The sequence below is a fragment of the Bos javanicus genome, chromosome 29, assembly GCF_032452875.1.
Source record: "Bos javanicus breed banteng chromosome 29, ARS-OSU_banteng_1.0, whole genome shotgun sequence".
NCBI lineage: Eukaryota > Metazoa > Chordata > Mammalia > Artiodactyla > Bovidae > Bos > Bos javanicus.
The window spans coordinates 29,428,822-29,447,421 of record NC_083896.1 but is presented as its reverse complement, the minus strand read 5'-3'; the positions used below and the strand labels follow the sequence as shown (position 1 = coordinate 29,447,421).

General features: G+C 38.3%; 1 protein-coding gene across 1 annotated transcript; it reads right to left on the bottom strand.

Moving 5' to 3' along the window:
• Positions 1 to 420: 420 nt before the first annotated feature.
• CHEK1 (checkpoint kinase 1) lies at positions 421 to 18,273 on the bottom strand. Its single transcript, XM_061406343.1, has 13 exons — positions 18,192 to 18,273; positions 17,354 to 17,438; positions 15,431 to 15,654; positions 14,280 to 14,344; positions 14,116 to 14,185; positions 12,972 to 13,160; positions 12,454 to 12,558; positions 10,255 to 10,350; positions 7,642 to 7,750; positions 7,269 to 7,446; positions 6,571 to 6,702; positions 2,975 to 3,076; positions 421 to 1,290 (listed from the first exon to the last, which is right to left on the bottom strand). The coding sequence occupies exons 2-13, from the start codon at positions 17,416 to 17,418 to the stop codon at positions 1,195 to 1,197; spliced, it is 1,431 nt and encodes a 476-aa protein (XP_061262327.1). The 5' UTR covers positions 17,419 to 17,438; positions 18,192 to 18,273; the 3' UTR covers positions 421 to 1,194.
• Between the last annotated feature and the right edge of the window lie 327 nt (positions 18,274 to 18,600).

Here is an 18,600-nt window from a genome sequence, read left to right as displayed (position 1 = left end):
TCCAAGGGACTCTCAAGAGTCTCCTCTAACACCACAGTTCGAAGGCATCAATTCTTCGGTGCTCAGTCTTCCTCATGGTCCAGCTCTCACATCTGTACATGACTACTGGAAAAACAATAGCTATACGACAATAATACCATTTACCAAGATATACAATATATGATAAACTCTATAAAGTTTCATGTTCTTGGCTTCAGACTAGAATAACTGGCTAATATTTATAAATCACCAAGAAACGGGAATACTGGGACACATTCAAATGTTAATATAAATTTCATTGAAAGAACAAAATCTTACTAAAATTAACAGGTGAAAAAAGCCAGGAATCAGATCAATTTCCATTACTTTCTTACATCTCCAACCTCTTTTATTCCTCACCATCTAGAAGTTTAGTCACCAATGAGTTTACAGAGTTAGCTATTCATTTTCAAAATAGAATTTATTTATGTAATAAAGAATTAAAATATGGCTGTGAAAGTAGAAAATAATATAGAAAAATATTTAATATGTGCAACAGTAATTCCAAGTAAAGGTAGTTAAGCACTAGAGTTTATGCTCAACTTCTATTTGAAAGACCAATCATACATATTAACTATACCAGAAAAAAACATACCTACTTGCAATTTTAATTATTGTTCAAAAACAGCTTTATATACCTGGTCAGGCCCTTTTAAGTACAAATCTTGGGGTATACATTTTGAAGCTGGCTTCACTTCACAGACTGACTGATAAATTTACTGTCCCACAAATAACAAGGTTTTTTTTTTTTTTTAATTTATCCATGTGATTAAGTCAATGTGCAGGAAATATGTACTTTTTGGATGGAACCAAATGTTTTGGTAGAATGGGACAAGAGTATCGTTTTTCATTATATTGGTATAAAAGCTGGTAAACTCATGTAACCCCAGAGCATGGTTTCCACCAGGCGGGTCTCAATTCAGACGCTAAATGCAAATGAAGGAATATCTAAATGAATTCTATCTACCCTTTCCCCAAAGTTTCACTTACAGTTAGGATATAGATTATTATTTGTATGAAGAATATACAAAAGAATTGGAAAATGTTTGGCTAGAGGGAAGACAACTCTTCAGGGATTATTGTTTGCAGTTTGCAGAATAGATAATCTTCTCTAGGAAGAATAATGTCCACATAGCAGCACTATATTCACCAGGAATCCCAGAGCCAGTGGATCTATCATGTGACAGGAAGCCAAACCTTCTGGCTGCTCACAACATCACTCAGCTTCCCCTTGATCTTCAGGAAGTGTCTCTTGAATTCCAATCCATCACCCTATATTAGGAATATCCAAAACTCATGTTAAAAAAAAAAAAAAGACTATGCCATAAAATCAAACTTTCTTTAGTGGTACATAGAGACAAACATCCATAGATATGTCCAGCTATCCTCATCTTCAGGTCCTCTTACAAAGACAAAACACCTTCATAGAAGAAAAGTGAAAGTGAGAGTCGCTCAGTTGTGTCTGATTGTTTGTGACCCCATGGACTATACAGTCCATGGAATTATCTAGGCAAGAATACTGGAGTGGGTAGCCGTTCCCTTCTGCAAGGGATCTTCCCAACCCAGGGACTGAACCCAGGTCTCCCGTTTTGCAGGCAGATTCTTTACCAGCTGAGCTACAAGGGAAGCCCATGAAGAAGAAATGGCTACATAAATAATTCTGACTTGACTTTGGGCCCATTACACTGGGCCCAGAGAGCAGAAACCAATGGCATCTTGTTTGTTTCAACTGTTGATAGCTCTGGACCTAGGTCACTGTTTTTCATAGGTACTGGGAGTTTATAAACTAAAAATAAGCTACACAACTACACTTAAGTCTTGCCAAAACACTGTGGCAACAAAGCCAGTGATTCAGTTATGAGAAGGATTTCACTACTCTAGTATCTTAATTTAATTCCATATCAAGCATCTGGACAATAGTATTGCAGCAAGCTGCCAATATAAAGAAAGTGACCAACTCTTCCAGCCTTGTTCAGAGCCATGTACAATCTTTCAGGAAATATAGAAAATGCTATTTTGGTCTTATGTATCAAGGGCTTTAAAACTATAACCTCAGAACCACTAATTTCTACAGAAAGAATCAGAAATGTGAGTAAAACTCTGTATATGATTATGAATCACAAAGTAGCTTGGAACAGATAAAGGCTCATTAACTATAATGTGCAAACATTTTGACAAATCACAATTTTTATGAAAAATACCATATACAAATTCAATAAGGAAAAGCTTAAAATGCTACAAAATGCCAAAGGTAATTAAAGATAAAAATAATCTACGACTATTTTTATTTTGTTATTTACAGATTACACAAAAAACAAAAACTTTTATAATAAAGAATATTATTTGAAAAACTGTTTTAGAAGACTAGATAATGACAAGAACAAATGTTCATAATATTAACTAAAAAAAAACAAGTTAACATATATCTAAAATATAATGCCAGTAAAAACCTCCACATGAGTATTTCCATATAGCATGTATTACAAGTAATAGGTTGCTGCTGCTGCTAAGTCGCTTCAGTCGTGTCCGACTCTGTGCGACCCCATAGACGGGAGCCCACCAGGCTCCCCCGTCCCTGGGATTCTCCAGGCAAGAACACTGGAGTGGGTTGCCATTTCCTTCTCCAATGCATGAAAGTGAAAAGTGAAAGTGAAGTTGCTCAGTCGTGTCCGACTCTTAGCGACATCATGGACTTCGGCCTACCAGGCTCTTCCGTCCATGGGATTTTCCAGGCAAGAGTACTGGAGTGGGTTGCCATTGCCTTCTCCGAATAGTAAGGTTACCCTAATACAATATCAAAAATAAATCTGTTTTCTATGGATGATAAAATTAAACTCGATTCTTACTTTCTTCTTTACACTTTGTGTTTCTAAAATTTCTAAAATGAACATGTAATACTTCTTCAAAAATAACAAAACAAAGTTTTCTCTCTTAAAAAATGTGCTAATCTATATACCTTAGAAAGCCGGAAGTCAACTAAGATCTTCTCATCCATTTCTACCAGATTCACTTTGAAAATCAGCTTATTGTTTCTTCTATCAGTTGTTGATACAGTAACCTAAGACAATAAAAATAAGGTTAGAGCATATGTGTGGATAGAAAATACTCTAAATAAAAGCTGTAATCTCAGTTCAGTGATACTACTGGGATGCAAATTTGAGAAAAGCTTCTACAATAGGAGCAGTGTCGCCGAACACCCCATTCCTTCCAGGACTTTTCCTCTCCCGACGGGTACGTGTGTGACCACCGAGACCAACGTGTAAACAGAATGCAGTGCATCACTAGGGATTGAGTCTATGTGAATGGTTAGCAACAGAAGAAATCTAGTGTTTTATCAAAATACAATTGAAAGAAGAAACAATTGAAGAGAATGAAACCAGAATGAGAGGGAAAACAAGATTATTAAAACAGAAGAAAGAAAAAGAGAGGCTAGGTTTTTGGGTAAAAAGCTACAACAGTGATCACAAGATGGCGAAGGTTCTAAGAGGTCTTTCAACTTCCATGTTCAGTGTTTTAGAAGCACAGGTTAGAAGACTGATACGGAAAGAAAGGCCCAGCCAACAGGCAGCACCAAGATCCCAAAAGTGGGTGAGGCTGCTTTGGATCACTAGGCATAGAAAAGCCATCAACTTCAGCTGGATGGATAAGCCCAAGATCAGCAGATTTGTCTAGCTAAGCCCAGCCCAAAGTACAAAAACATTTTTAATAATTCTCATCTCACACAGGGAGGGCTTTCATTAAAAAGAGACAATAACAAGTGTTGACGAGGATGAAGAGAAATTGGAACCCTCATACATGGCTGGTAGGAATGTAAAATGGTGCTGCTGCTTTGAAAAATCACTTGGCAGTTCCTCAAAGGATAAACACAAGAGTTACTGTATGCCCAGCAATTCTGATCACAGGTACATACCAAAGAAACTGAAAACATCTTCTGGACTGACACTGTGTCCCCTCAAATTCAGATGCTGAAGCCCTAATTCCCAATGCCTCGGAATGTGACTATTCTGGAGATAAGGCCTTTAATGAGGTAGTTGTTGTTGTTGTTCAGTTGCTTAGTCGTGTCCAACTCTTTGCCACCCCAGGGACTATAGCACACCAGGCTTCCCTGTCCTTCACCATCTCCCAGAGCTTGCTCAAATTCATGTCTATTGAGTTGGTGACGCCATCCAACCATCTCATCCTCTGTCGTCCCCTTCTCCTGCCTTCAATCTTTCACAGCATCAGGGTCTTTACCAATTAATTTGGCTTTGCATCAAGTGACCAAAATATTGCAGCTTCAGCTTCAGCATCAGTCCTTCCAACGAATATTCAGGGTTGATTTCCTTTAGGATTAACTGGTTTGACCACCTTGCAGTCCAAGGGACTCTCAAGAATCTTGTGCACCACCACAGTTCAAAGGCATCAGTTCTTTGGTGCTTAGCCTTCTTTATGGTCCAGCTCTCACATTCATACATGACTACTGGAAAAACCATAGCTTTGACTATACAGACCTTTGTTGGCAAAATAATGTCTCTGCTTTTTAATATGCTGTCTAGGTTTGTCATTGCTTTTCTTCCAAGGAGCAGGTGTCTTTTAATTTAGAGGTGACTAAGTTCAAAGGAGACCATTCAGAGGGCCCTAATCCAATCTGACTGCTGTCTTCATTAGAAAAGGAAATCAGGATACAGAAAGTGACAGATACGGGGGATGTGTGCACAGAGAGGACAAAGCATAGGAGGGGACAGCAAGAGGGTGGCCACATAAAAGCCAAGGTTCCAGAGGAAACCTGCCCTGCCAGAACCTTGGTCTTGGACTTCAGTGTCTAGAACTGTAGGAAAATAAATTTCTGTAAATAAACAAATAAATACCTCCTAGTCTGTGGTATTTTGTTATGATGGCCCTTGCAAACTAAAATACCTGTGTTCATACAGAAACCTGAATGCTCACAGCAGCATTATTCTTAACAGCCAAAAAGTAGATACATCGTCCCAAATGTCCATCAGTAGATAAATGGTTACACAAAACAGTCTATTCACATAGCGGACTATCATTCACCCATTAAAAGGAATAAAGTACTGATAAATGGTACAACATGAATTAACCTTGAAAATACTATGTTAAGTAAAAGAAGACAAACACAAAGGGTCATACACTATATGATTCCATTTATATGTAATGCCCAGAAATAGGTAATCCACAGAAAGTATATTAGTGATTGACAGGGAGGAAGGAACAAAGAATGACTGCTAATCGGTACTGAGTTTATTTGGGGGGCACTGGGAAGTTCTAGATTTAAATGGTGATAACTCCACAATCCTGCGACATACTTGAAACCACTAAATTGTACACTTTAAAATGGTTAAAGTGATTTTTATATCATGTGAGCTTTATCTTAATAAATCTACCTAAATTTAAAAAAAAGTAAGATATCTATATAAGTGAAAGGATAATCAGGCTGGCTTCAGGTTTCCTCACAGTAACATTTTCCCCTAACTTTTAATTTTGAAAGTTTACAAATCTACAGAAAAACTGAAAGAATCCTACAATAAATAACCACAAATGTTTATTGGCCTTATAAACCTAGATAAGCATGTTTACTTCTTTTTTACGTGATTGTCTTTTTTTTTTTTTTAGTTTTTAAACTAAGTTATAAGTTACACACACTACCATGTGTCTCCCGCAGACATTCTCTTACAAAGCACAGTATTATGATCACACCAAAGAAATCTGACACTGATACAAAAACATTATCTTACATAAAACTCATGTTCAAATTTTCCCAATTGTTCTAATAACATCATTTATAGCTTTCTTTTGGAGAAGGAAATGGCAACCCACTCCAGTGTCCTTGCCTGGAGAATCCCAGGGACGGGAGAGCCTGGTGGGCTGCCGTCTATGGGGTCGCACAGAGTCGGACACGACCGAAGTGACTTAGCAGCCGCATAGCTTTCTTTTTCTTTAAATCCATGATCTGGTGAAAGATCATGCATTACATTATTTATCAAGCCTCTTTAGTCTCCTTTAATACAAAATATTCCTTTCTCTTTGTTTTTCACAATATTAAGACTTTTGAAAAGCCTAAAGACAGATCAGAATGTCAGTATTATAAATATGCTATAACAATGCAAACAACAAAAATCGGCAATTGGGAGCAGGGAAGATGGAGGAAACATGGGATTGTTAATGGATCCATCTTTCACAGAAGGAAGCTCATCGCTGTTACAATTTAAGTATAATGCATAGTTTTAAAGAAAATAAGACTTGAATCTCTTAGTATTTGTAATAACCTTAGAGAAGTCTTCTTTTAAGAAATACTAGTTCTTAAGGAAAAAACATTGTACTTAAATTTCAATGGTTTCTTTTTCAAATTAAACTACTTTATATTTTTAATATATACATAAATGATAGCACTTTAAAATTTGTTTTTAATTGAAGGATAATTGCTTTACAGTATTGCATTGATTTCTACCAAATATCAACATGAATCAACCATAGAATGATAGCTCTTTTTTTTACTCAAATATTTTAAATTTTTCTTCAGGAAAAGATCTAACAAAAATCAATGAAACATACCTGATTCATACAACTTTTCTTCCACTGATAGCCCAATTTCTCACAAGTTTCTTTCAGGCATTGATAAGATTTGTCTGCATCCAATTTGGTAAAAAATCGTGTCATTCTTTTGACTAAGCGCTGCCAGGGGTTCTACAAGTCAAATAGAGGAAAGCTGAATAAATGATCAGATCTACCACCAAAAGTAATCATACTATAGCTATTTGGCCTGAAAATTCTTTTTTTTTGACTTCAGATTCTTATACATAAGTGTCTCCCCTAGGGAATTCCCTGGCAGCCCAGTGGTCAGGACTCTGCTTCCAGTGCCTGGGTTCAATCCTGGTTAAGGAACTAAGAACCGCATGCCATGATGTGGCTAAAAAAAGAAAAAAAAGCCTTGAGTCTCAGGATTTCTCTGGTGGTCCAGTGGCTAATACTCTGCACTCTCAATGCAGTGGGCCCAGGTTGGATCCCAGGTCAGGGAACTAGATCCCACATCCTGCAATGAAGACTGAAGATCTTGTGTGCCACAAATAAAACCCGGTGCAGCCAAATAAACATTAGAAAAAAACGTCTCCCCTAATTCTCTCCTCCATGACCAAAAAAAAAAAAATCTGTATCAAGTGTTAATACTGTATTTCTTAGATTGACAAAAAAAGACTTTAAGACAATAAAAAATAGAGTTGCCATTATTTATTTGAGGAACTAAATTCCCTTACCTGTGAGGATCCTGGAGTGCCGAGCAATTGACTATTCAGAAGCATGTGATCAGGACAAGTAGGCTGGGAAAAGCTGATCCCTTGTACCAGTTTGTCAATGTATGAAGGGCTGGTATCCCATAACGAAAGGCCTGTCCGTGGTTCTGGCTGAGAACTGGAGTACTTCACACTTTCTTCACTGAGGCATTATGATATGGAGAAAAATATAGCTTTAAATAAAGTTCTTTAGGCCTTTCTTATAAGGCATTATCATTCTCACACTGAAAAAAATTATATTCATCTTCAGAAAACCTTATGTACATGGATTATTTTTCATGGGGACTATTAGATCCAACAACTACTTGATTTTTTATTAATTATTAACTGACCTTACCTAGAAGCACAGTTTACTGGAGAGAAGTCCAAGTTGGATTGAATGTGCTTAGAGAATCCACCAGGAGACTCTGATACACCACTAGAAGTAGCCCGGGGCCTCTTTGCCCCTAAAAAAGAGACCAAATACAAATGCTTTCCCAGTTGGCAACTGGAAGAAGCAAAACCATACCTAAATTCATTTCTTAAACACAAAATACTTATACAATAGATAGTGGCTTTTCCTACATGATTTTATGAGATATGTAGTTAGGAACTTCTGACTCGGACTCACTTGTCAAATTGCGCAAACTACACATTTCATAAATCTTGACCTATAAGTATGTCCCAAGTGCATAGTGTCAATGTTAAGGCAGTCATTTTAATGGTACCGTTTTTGGTAACAGAACAATGTTCTATGAAGACTGAGAGACCCAGCAACAGGATCAAAACCTTTTAAAATAAAAAATAATTCGTGATAATGACAATGAAAGTTATGAATCTGCTCTACCCAATCTTCTTTGCTTGTGAGAGAGTCAATTCCTAGGTAGGTTGATAAGAAGTCCAAGGTTTCCAAGGAGGAGAAAGGAATCTGGGGCTCTCAAGGAGAAAAGGTCAAACCTTCTTTCTACATTGCTTTGTCTTAGTCAATATAACAATGTTTCTTGCTCAATGACATGTTTCTCCTCAGTAAGAACTTTCTGACTAATCCTGTCATCTTAAAATGTGTATTATGGGGGTGGGTGGTAAGATCTTTCTATTGTTCATTCTAATCTTATTAATTTAAGATGTATGTTGTGGGAGTGGGTCTGATAAGGCCTTGATAAGACTAGCTGGCAGGGGTGGGGGGCGGGCATTCTCCCTTCTGATGTCTATGTCATACACTTTCTTAGTCCCTTTTCACTTTAATAAAACTCTGCTATACAACAGCTCTTGAGTGATCAAGGCTGGTCCCTGGTCCCAAAGTTAAATCTTCTTTGAAGATCACTAATCCAAGATGGTTCACCGTAAGCTATCTGCTGCTACTGCTAAGTCCCCTTAGTCGTGTCCGACTCTGTGCGACCCCATGGATGGAAGCCCACCAGGCTCCACTGTCCCTGGGATTCTCCAGGCAAGAACACTGGAGTGGGTTGCCATTTCCTTCTCCAATGCATGAAAGTGAAAAGTGAAAGGGAAGTCGCTCAGTCGTGTCCGACCCTCAGCGATCCCATGGACTGCAGCCTTCTAGGCTCCTCCATCCATGGGATTTTCCAGGCAAGAGTACTGCAGTGGGGTGCCACTGCCTTCTCTGAAAAGCTTTACAAAAAATAATCGTTATAGAGAACAGGATGCCACTGTAAATTCACGGCTACTCCCCTCCACTGGATCCTCACCCCTAACACGCTATGCTACATTTCTCTAATCCATTTCCTCTTCCTTTCCCCATAATGATTCTTTCAAAACTTCTATACTCCTGTCAAATTACCAAGACACCCTCCAGTACCTCATTACTTACATATATCTCCCATTTCAGTCATTGGAAGCTCCCTCAATTTGCCACTACCAAATCTAATTTACTTGTATTCCTACCTGTCCTCTCTTCCCTTCCATCCTCCCATCAAATGTTCATTTCTCCACTTGAAAAGGAGCCCATACCCTCCTTTCTCCTTAGGGACCTTGCTGCTTTTTTCTTTCCTCTTAGACTTTTAGCGTCTTCCTCCCAATTGGATCTGGTGGCTCAATGGTAAAGAATCTGAAATTCTAGAAAGATCTTTTAAAACCAAATATATAAGCATGTCATTTTCTTGCTTAAAATCTCCCAGAAGGTTTTCCCATGGCCTTCAGTTAAAGCCCAAGATTCTTAGCATGGGTTATAAGGTCCTCCATGGCTTGGTTCCTATCTACCACCTCATCTCAAATCTCTCTCCCTCCCCTCCTTCTCTACTCACTTATTCACTCCATGAACATTTATGAAATGCCTACAATGGACTACACACTGTACTAAGCACCGGTGATGCAATGCTGAACAAGCCAGACATGGTCCATGCCGCACCTGCCTTTTCCAAGCTCCTCAAATGCACTCCTTTCTAACCACCAGGTCATCCCTGATGCTGCTGCCATGTTTGGAATCTGCCACTCGTCTTGCTGCTACTCATCTGGCTAGCCCCCCTTTAATCTTCGAATCTTAGATTTAATGTTATTTCCTCAGCAAGGTAAGCGTTCTCTGTCACTTAAGATTAGGTCAACTACTGTATACCTCAGAGAACTCTGCTCAGTGTTTCGTGGCAGCCTGGGTGGGAGGGGAGTTTGGGGGAGAATGGATATGTGTATATGTATGGCTGAACCCCTTCGCTGTCCACCTGAAACTATCACCACAGTGTCAATCAGCTATACTCCAATACAAAAGAAAAAGGTAAAAAAAAAAAAAGACTTGGTCAAATTCTTAGCTACAGTACCCTGATTTTCTACTTTATAATTATTAGTGAACTAAAAATTATTTTTTTATATTTCTGTTTTTTGTACCAGAGGCTATCATCTCCATGAGGACAGAGACCACAGCTATCTTGTGTTGTTGCCTTATGCTGACTTTACAAGTACCTTTTCTTTCGCAAAAAAAAAAACACTTAAAAAAAAATTTGTATTTTAAGCATATTACCTTTCTTGAATGGTTTGTTGTACCATCTGTCTTTCTTAATGTCTGAGATGGTAATCCTTACTGATGGGTTCTCAACTAAGATTTTATGTAGCAGAGCTGAAAACAAAATATTAAGACAACATTACAAGAGTCATGCAGATTAGAAAAGCCTATAGCTTGTAGTGTACACACACATTCTCTATTGCTCTCCTTATGTCCAAATATTACTTCTGGGAAGAGAAAACAAAGCCACTAAATTTTTGCTTGAATGTCATGCAATTATTCCTTGCTACTGTCTATATCTTTGAATATTCTTCCCAGATCAGACTCTCAGTTGTTTGCAAATAGAACAAGAGCCAGGTGGAAATGTTTCTCTCCATTTGATGATATTTACACAAAGATAATAAAAAATAAATAAAACCCCTGAAAACCCCTATTTACACAAAGATAAAAAAAAAACCTCATCCATTTTCAATACCAAACTTCATTGTTCTAACATATCATATTAAGTTCTCATTCACACAATTTTATAATGAAAATTTACTTTCCAATAACTTTTTAAGAGACAGTAATAAAAGCAACAATCATCCTAAAACCTTAATTTTATTGATAAAGAATTCATACACCTCCCAATACCAAAGAATCTTCTAATGGACCAAAGATTTAAATGGAAAACAAAAGAAAACAAAAAAAAGCCATGAAAACACAGGTAATTTTTTTCTACTGTTGAGGGTAGAAAAGCGGCACCCCACTCCAGTACTCTTGCCTGGAAAATCCCATGGGCGGAGGAGCCTGGTGGGCTGCAGTCCATGGGGTCGCTAAGAGTCGGGCACAACTGAGCAACCTAACTTTCACTTTTCTCTTTCATGCATTGGAGAAGGAAATGGCAGCCCACTCCAGTGTTCTTGCCTGGAGAATCCCAGGGATGGGGGAGCCTAGTGGGCTGCCGTCTATGGGGTCGCACAGAGTTGGACACGACTGAAGCGACTTAGCAGCAGCAGCAGAGGGTAGAAAAAACCTTTCCAAACATGACAATATAGTCAGAAATCAAAAAGGACAAGATACTAGATTTAAATACATAAAATATAAAACTTCTGTATGTTCAAATAGCATAACATAAAGTAAAAATACATGACAAACTGTCAAAAATACTTGTAACAAATGCAATGATATGACACTAATATTTTCTTAAAAACGTCATATAGAATAAAAGGAAAACTTCCTACCAAAAATGAGCAAAATAGACAATTCCACAAAAATAGACAAAAAAGCTAATAAATCCAAAATGGATGTACAACTTCAATGATACTAAATTTAAAATAAAAATTTTAAAGTTAGAATATATTTCTTATAGGTAGGCCTATTAGATCAGTCAAAAAGAAAAATGTGTAAGGGGCTTCCCTGGTGGTCCAGTGGTTAAGACTCACTGATTACACTGCAAGGGTACAGGTTCATTCACTGGTGGGAAAACAAAGACCCGTATGCCTCAAGGTGTAGCCAAAAAATAGCTTAAATGTAAACTAGGTAGACTGTGATGAAATGGTACAAACTTTCTGGAAAACAATCTGGCAAAGTAAACCATAATAATTAAATGCTGTATACATCTTTGACCCTGCAATTCCACTTCTGGGGTTTCACTTTAAATAACTGAGACGTATGTACAAAGATTAAGGTATATGGATGATAATCATCTCTCTTTCACAACAGTGAAAAATTAGAAAAAATTCTGAATCTCTAAAAAGGTGAACCGGAGAAATGTAGTAAGGCAAGTCCATATAGCAGAATACCATCACAGCTTTTAAAAACAGTGATGAATACTTACAAGTATAGTCATGAAAAAGTGTTCACTTAGCATTAACACACACACTCACACAAAGTTTACAAAATAACATGTATAGTGTGATGTCATTTTTTTTGTGAAAACAAATATACTTATAAATAATATACATATATAACAAACATATATACTTACATATTTTCTACTACAAAACACAGAAGCAGATATCAAAATATTAAAGGAAGCTATTTCTGAGTACTAGAATTATAGGGTTGGATTTTTAATATTTTATTTATTATTTTTCTACTTTATCTACAAAGATCATGTATTATTTATATAATGAATTAAAAGTTAAAAAGAAAAATATACATAAAAAAAATTCAAACAGCACTAGGCTTCATTATCCAGGAAATCAGTACTTTATATCAAGATAACCCAGTTACCTAGAGGAGCAGAATCAATTTTTTTCCAAGGGTTGAGGTATGTTTTCTTTTCTTTCCAATCACAATATTCCTGACAACTATCACTAGGCTGGTCCCACGGCAATTCTAAAAAGGAAACAAGACTCGGTTTTCTGAATGTTCAAATCATTTTACAGTAACGATTTTAAGGGAAAATAATCAGTGACACAAATCCATTAAAAGTTTTCTTCAAATTAATTAAATTATGGTTTAAGAAATTTTAAAGACACTTCTAAGACAGATAATCCACTTCCGTCTTACTATTTCCAAAGTATTCACATAATTTTAAGAGAGAGCTACTGTGATATTTCATTTAATAGCTACACATAAATCATTTTTTTAAATCTTTGGGTTTAAAAGTTCCAACTTAGTTATAAATAGGTTAATATTAAAATACTATAACATAAATATGGACCTCCTTGATTTATTTCATTTATATTGGTACAGGAAACCTGGTTTTCCAAAGGACAGGAATTTCATCATGATTAAACAGCTCTTACCTCCAGCCAACATTGCAGTAAGTACTATTCCACAGGACCAAATATCGACTGGCTCTGCATGAAATTCTTTTCTCTTTAGAAGTTCTGGAGCAACATATGGTAAAGTACCACACATCTTGTTCAACAAACGCTCCCGATTATTATGCCGAAACACGGTTGCCAAGCCAAAGTCAGAGATTTTGAGGTTATCTAAGCCAAAGGAAAAAAGGATGGCACCGAATGAGAATGTTTTGTAAATAGGCATGCTTACAGGGGCTTCCCAGGTGGCGCAATGGCCAAAGAATGCACCTGGCAATGCACAAGACTCGGGTTCATCCCCTGAGTAGGGAAGATCCCTGGAGGAGGAAATGGCAACCCACTTGGTGTTCTCGCCTGGAGAATCCCACGGACAGAAGAGCCTAGCAGGCTACAGTCCATGGAGTCACAAAGAGTCAGACCCGACTGAGCAACTGAGCACACACAAATACTTAAAGGAATCAAGGTTTACTGGAAAACTGCTGGTGTTATTTTAGATTTGTGGAACTTCTCTACCTTAAAGTGATCAAAAATAAATTGTAATAATGAAGAAATAAGAGACATCATCATATAACTAAAACTAGAAAAAGGCCTCATGACTTCTATTAACGTAAGACAAATACTGTCAATATACACACAGCATGGACCAGGTTATAGAAGATCCTGGAGTCAAAAGGGTCTTCTAGAAAAGAGCACTTAAACACTGAGAGCAGAGCCATGTCCTCACCCGGCTGTGCAGAGGCAGGAGGTATCAATAATACTCTAGGCACAACGTTCTCAGAGATGTAAAAACCCAGCTGGCTGGAAAGAAGCATATAAAGACACATAGAAACTCAAGATCCACAAACCTCCAGAGCTTCTCATCAAGGTGGCTATGTTTATAAAAGGAGGAGTAACTCTGTACAAAAAACAAATAAGAAGAGCAAATTTCCTCTCTAACTTCCCACCTTTAAGACACACAAACTGTAGGCAGAACTTTCACCTTAACTATACTTACTGAATATTTACCGTAACTGAGTGGCAAATTAAGAAGCTGCCTTGAAATTTCAGTAATGCAAAAGCCTTGATCCTGCCTTTGTAAGGCTGTATTAAAATGATTTTGGTATAAGTGACAAAATGCTAAACTTACCCCTTTCATCCAATAGGAGATTTTCGGGCTTAATATCCCTGTGAGTTATTCCAATACCATGCAGATAAACCTAAAAGAGAAGCAGAGGGAAGCATATCAGAACTGAGTAACTTATTTCACTAAGACTAATTTTAAATAAAAGGAAAAGAGACCACTGTACCTACCACCCCTGCCATAAGTTGATGGAAGAACCTCTGAGCATCTTGTTCAGGCATGCCTATGTCTGGCTCTATAAGAATTAATTGTGAAAGTTAGTTTATCAGGTAAATATAGTCAGGCATCAACCACATAGTTTCCTAATTCTAAAGTTAAACATCTATGATCGTACTTTTGCAAAGAAAATCTAATGCTTACAGTGAAATGATTCTGGAGTCCACTAATAAATATATCGCTAACAATTCACATTTCCCCAGCTGTTAAGTGGCAAAAATAAGTTAACATCACAGGAAAATTAGAGAATAACAAAATATAACCCAAATCAAGAATGCAAGATATACCTTGAAAGCCCCGACTTATACTACTTATGATTTACTTTATATCCTTCAAATTCACCCCTAATTTCTTCTAAATGCTATGCCAATATTTTTTCTACTCCTGAAATGTAACTGTCAAAGCAGAAGCCTAGGCAAATCTGATTTCCTAAATATTTAACAACAAATTTAAATTTCATATAATTTCTCACACCACAAAGCCATGCATGTCTATGAATTGATTTCTTGTATACTCAATTCTTTTCTGAGATACATTTCTTTGGAGATTCTAATAATCACTTTTTAACTATTAATACATCTAAATAATAAATTTAGGTCCACAAAATATATTTTATGTACTTCTTGGTATTCTTTAACATCAAGACTTTTAATCTTTAGTAGCAAAAACAGTACTTAATATATATATATAAATCCTATAAAATTCTCAATTATTTCACTTATATAACAACCTCTTATTTCAGATCTATAAATGAATGCAACAATTTCATGAGACTAGAGTATCTACAAAGAAAACAACTGCATAGGCATACAATACATTGCACTTAGGATACTTCACGCACCAAGAAACCACAGCTTATCATTCTTACACTCTGCAAAACAGAAATGCCAACCAAAATCACTTATACAACTTGGGGAAAAATTTCTTTGATGATTCTACCTATGTATTCAGTGTTGACATAAGTTGTAAAAACAAAAAAATTTACTCCACTTTCACTATTGCATAAGCAATTCTGAATGGACAGTGAACAAACAGAAGCCCCAAGATTAAAAGACAAATTTAAAAACTTATTTAGCAGAAGAATTATCTGAAATTTTTTCCATACCTATTCTATCAAAAAGTTCTCCCCCACTGCAGTACTCCAAAAATAGATACTGGATATTGCCTTCTCTTCTGTGACCGTAAAATTTCACTACATTCTCATGATTTAACATTTTATTGATACAGATCTCTTTCTTAATATTTTCTGGACAGTCTATGGCACGTTTCATATCCACAATCTTCACTGCAACTGCTTCTTCAGTTCTTCTATTCACAGCAAGTTGAACTCTAAAAAGAAAAAGGAAGAAATATAATATTCCAGACATTTGAACTGTATTTCTTTTAAAACTTCAAAAGATTAAACATAACTCATCCAAAACTATTTTACCTTTATTACTTTCGCCACCTGGAAGAAACCATGGGAATGGTTTCTGCCATGTCCTCAACAGATAATACTCCTTTCTGAAATGTGAAGTATAATAGCTAATGCTCCAAAGAAGTCATTACGTTGTACATCCAAAAGTAATATATAAACACTTGATAAATTAAAAATGGAATAACAGCAATTCTGGGCCACATCACACATATACATGCTCTATTCATTTAATTTCTCTTCCAGTTTTACTGAGATATAATTGCCATAAAGCACTGAAATGATTACCACAATAAATTTAGTGACAATCCACTTTTTACAGATAAAAAATTTAAAAAATAGAAAAAATAACTTCCCTTGTGATGAGAACTCTTATTATTTACTAAATTTAATGTATAACTTATAGCAATGTTAATAATATTAATAATGTTGTACATTACATCTCTAGAACTTATTTATCTTATAACTGGAAGTTTGTAGCTTTTGACCATCTTCACCCAAATACCCCTCCCCCCACACCCTGCTCTGATAACCACAAATCTCATCTCTTTTTCTATAAGTCTGTTTGTTTTTGAAGTATAATTGACTTACAATGCTGTGTTAGTTCCTGTTACAAAATAGTGATTTGATATTTCTGTACATTTCAAAACGATGACCACTGTATGTCTAGTTAGGATATGCTACCATACAAAGATATTACATAATTACTGACTATACTCTCCAATTGTACATTTCATACTGGAGAGTTATTTTGCAACTGTAAGTTTGTACCAGTATTTCTCTCCCCCTCCCACCACCCTCCCCTCTGGCAACTACCTGTTTGTTTTAACTCTGTTTCTCTTTTGTTACTTTTGTTCATTTGTTTTGTTTCACCTAGTAAGTGAAACCATACAGTATTTGTCTTTCTCCGTCTGACTTATTTAAACTTGGCATAATACCCTCCAGGTCCACGTTGTCCCAAATGTCAAGATTTCATTCTTGCCCTAGTCATTTAATTTTAATAACACTACCTAACATTATGTCTATGGTAAATGTTCTAAGTACCTACACGATATGTACTATTACTGCCATTTTACAGCTGAAGAAACAGGCACACAAGGATATTAGGAAGCTCACCTAGGGACTTCCTTGGTGGCCCCCTGGTTAAGACCCCACCCCATGTTTCTACCGCTTGGGGCACAGGTTCAATCTCTGGTCCGCCTCCCTGCAAGCAGGATGGCACGGCCAAAAAAGAAAAAGCTTGCCTAAGCTTCACAAAACAAAGGCCAGTAATGTGGCTCCAGTCTGTTCATTTGCTCATTTAACCACTATGTTTAAATCCCAGGAAAGAATATATGGGAGGAGAAACCGACTTCAGAAATCTCCTCTAAATTTTAGGGGAAAAATGCTTTGCTTTGCTGTTTTGCACCCCACCCCCCAAAAAAAGAAGAAAAAAACAGTTAACCCTTACAAAAGACTGTGTAGCTTCAGTTTCCCAAAGTTTTGGAATTTGCATGCAAAGATCTGTTCTTTTGGGCGCCACAGTGTTAAACAATTCCAGAACAATGAATATGTACTCAAAGGAGACAGAAAACTAAACAAGTGTGAAGGCGGGTAAAATGGACTCAGACTCACTCTCCATAGGCACCTTCTCCCAGGGTTTGCACCAAGTCCCAGTCTTCCACAAAGGGCACTGCCATGACTCCACTCAGTCCCGCGGCTGTAAGAGCAGGAACCCAGAAAAGACGGTTGGTGAGGACGAGCCTCAATCATTTCTAACGCCTCTGAGCTCCGCCTCTTGCCGTGATTCCCTCAAGATAAATCAGCTCCTGGTTTCACATCATCCGTATTTTATCCAAGTCTTTTAAAGCATGAGCAAATATCCTAAACTGCGGCATTTGATTGATAACTCACAAGCCCCACTGCCACGCAAACCCAAAGCTGAAACCCCTCTTTCTAGGCGGCAGAGGAAATGTACTAGTAGCGCCGAGGAGCTGGCGACCAGTGCTGTACGGTGGGGACTGGTGAAGGGGGTGAGAAGTGAAGTCTCGGGTTAGAGTAAGGGGGTGAGGGCTAGTGGAGGAGGAAATAACCGCGGGGACCGCAGCCACTCCTCCCCACCCGCTCACTCCCAATTCCCACCCCTACCCCGTCCCCCAAGGCCAGGAGGAGCCCGGGGCGGGGCCAAAACTGCCCCAAGAAGCGGAAGGAAGGGCTGGGTGGCACGCGGACCGCCGGGCCCCAAACCTTGGGGGCTCCCAGCCAGCAGAGGCGGCTTCTCTCCAGTCCCTGTACAACGGGGACCCCCGCCACCATATTCCTCCACCCTCCGAAACCACCCCTCCGAGGGAGCCTCTCCGATCCTTTGGGATCGGAACCGAGAACGTTCTGTCACCGTGCCCCTCCTAAATCATGTAGTCCCCGAACCCCAGCTCCAGGAGCCCTTCCCACTCTACCGGCCGCCCTTCCTCACCAGGCCGTCCTTTGCCCGCCACCACAGGAATCCAAATGCAGGGCTTTTCCCGCCAAAACTTGCTGGCGTCACATTGTCGCAAACGCGCGCTCCCTTGCCGTAAAGCAGAGAGGTGCGCGTTCCCGGCCCGGCGGCTCTGCAGATTGGCAGCGCCTGGGGCCAGCGTTGGTCCTCCGTGCCGGCGGAGACCGGCAGGACCAGGGTTACTTTGGAATCGGGACGAGATCCTGGCGGAAGAGGTTTTGGAACTGCGGACTGCATCGGTTGCGAATGACCTCCGGGCCCAAACGCGAAGTGGGACTCGGCCTGTGACTCGGCCTCGCGCTCGCTGCCCGCCACCGAACCCCCGAGCACCTCGCCCCGTGGCTTGGCAGGGTAATCAGGAGCACACGCCATAAGAGCTGCTTCA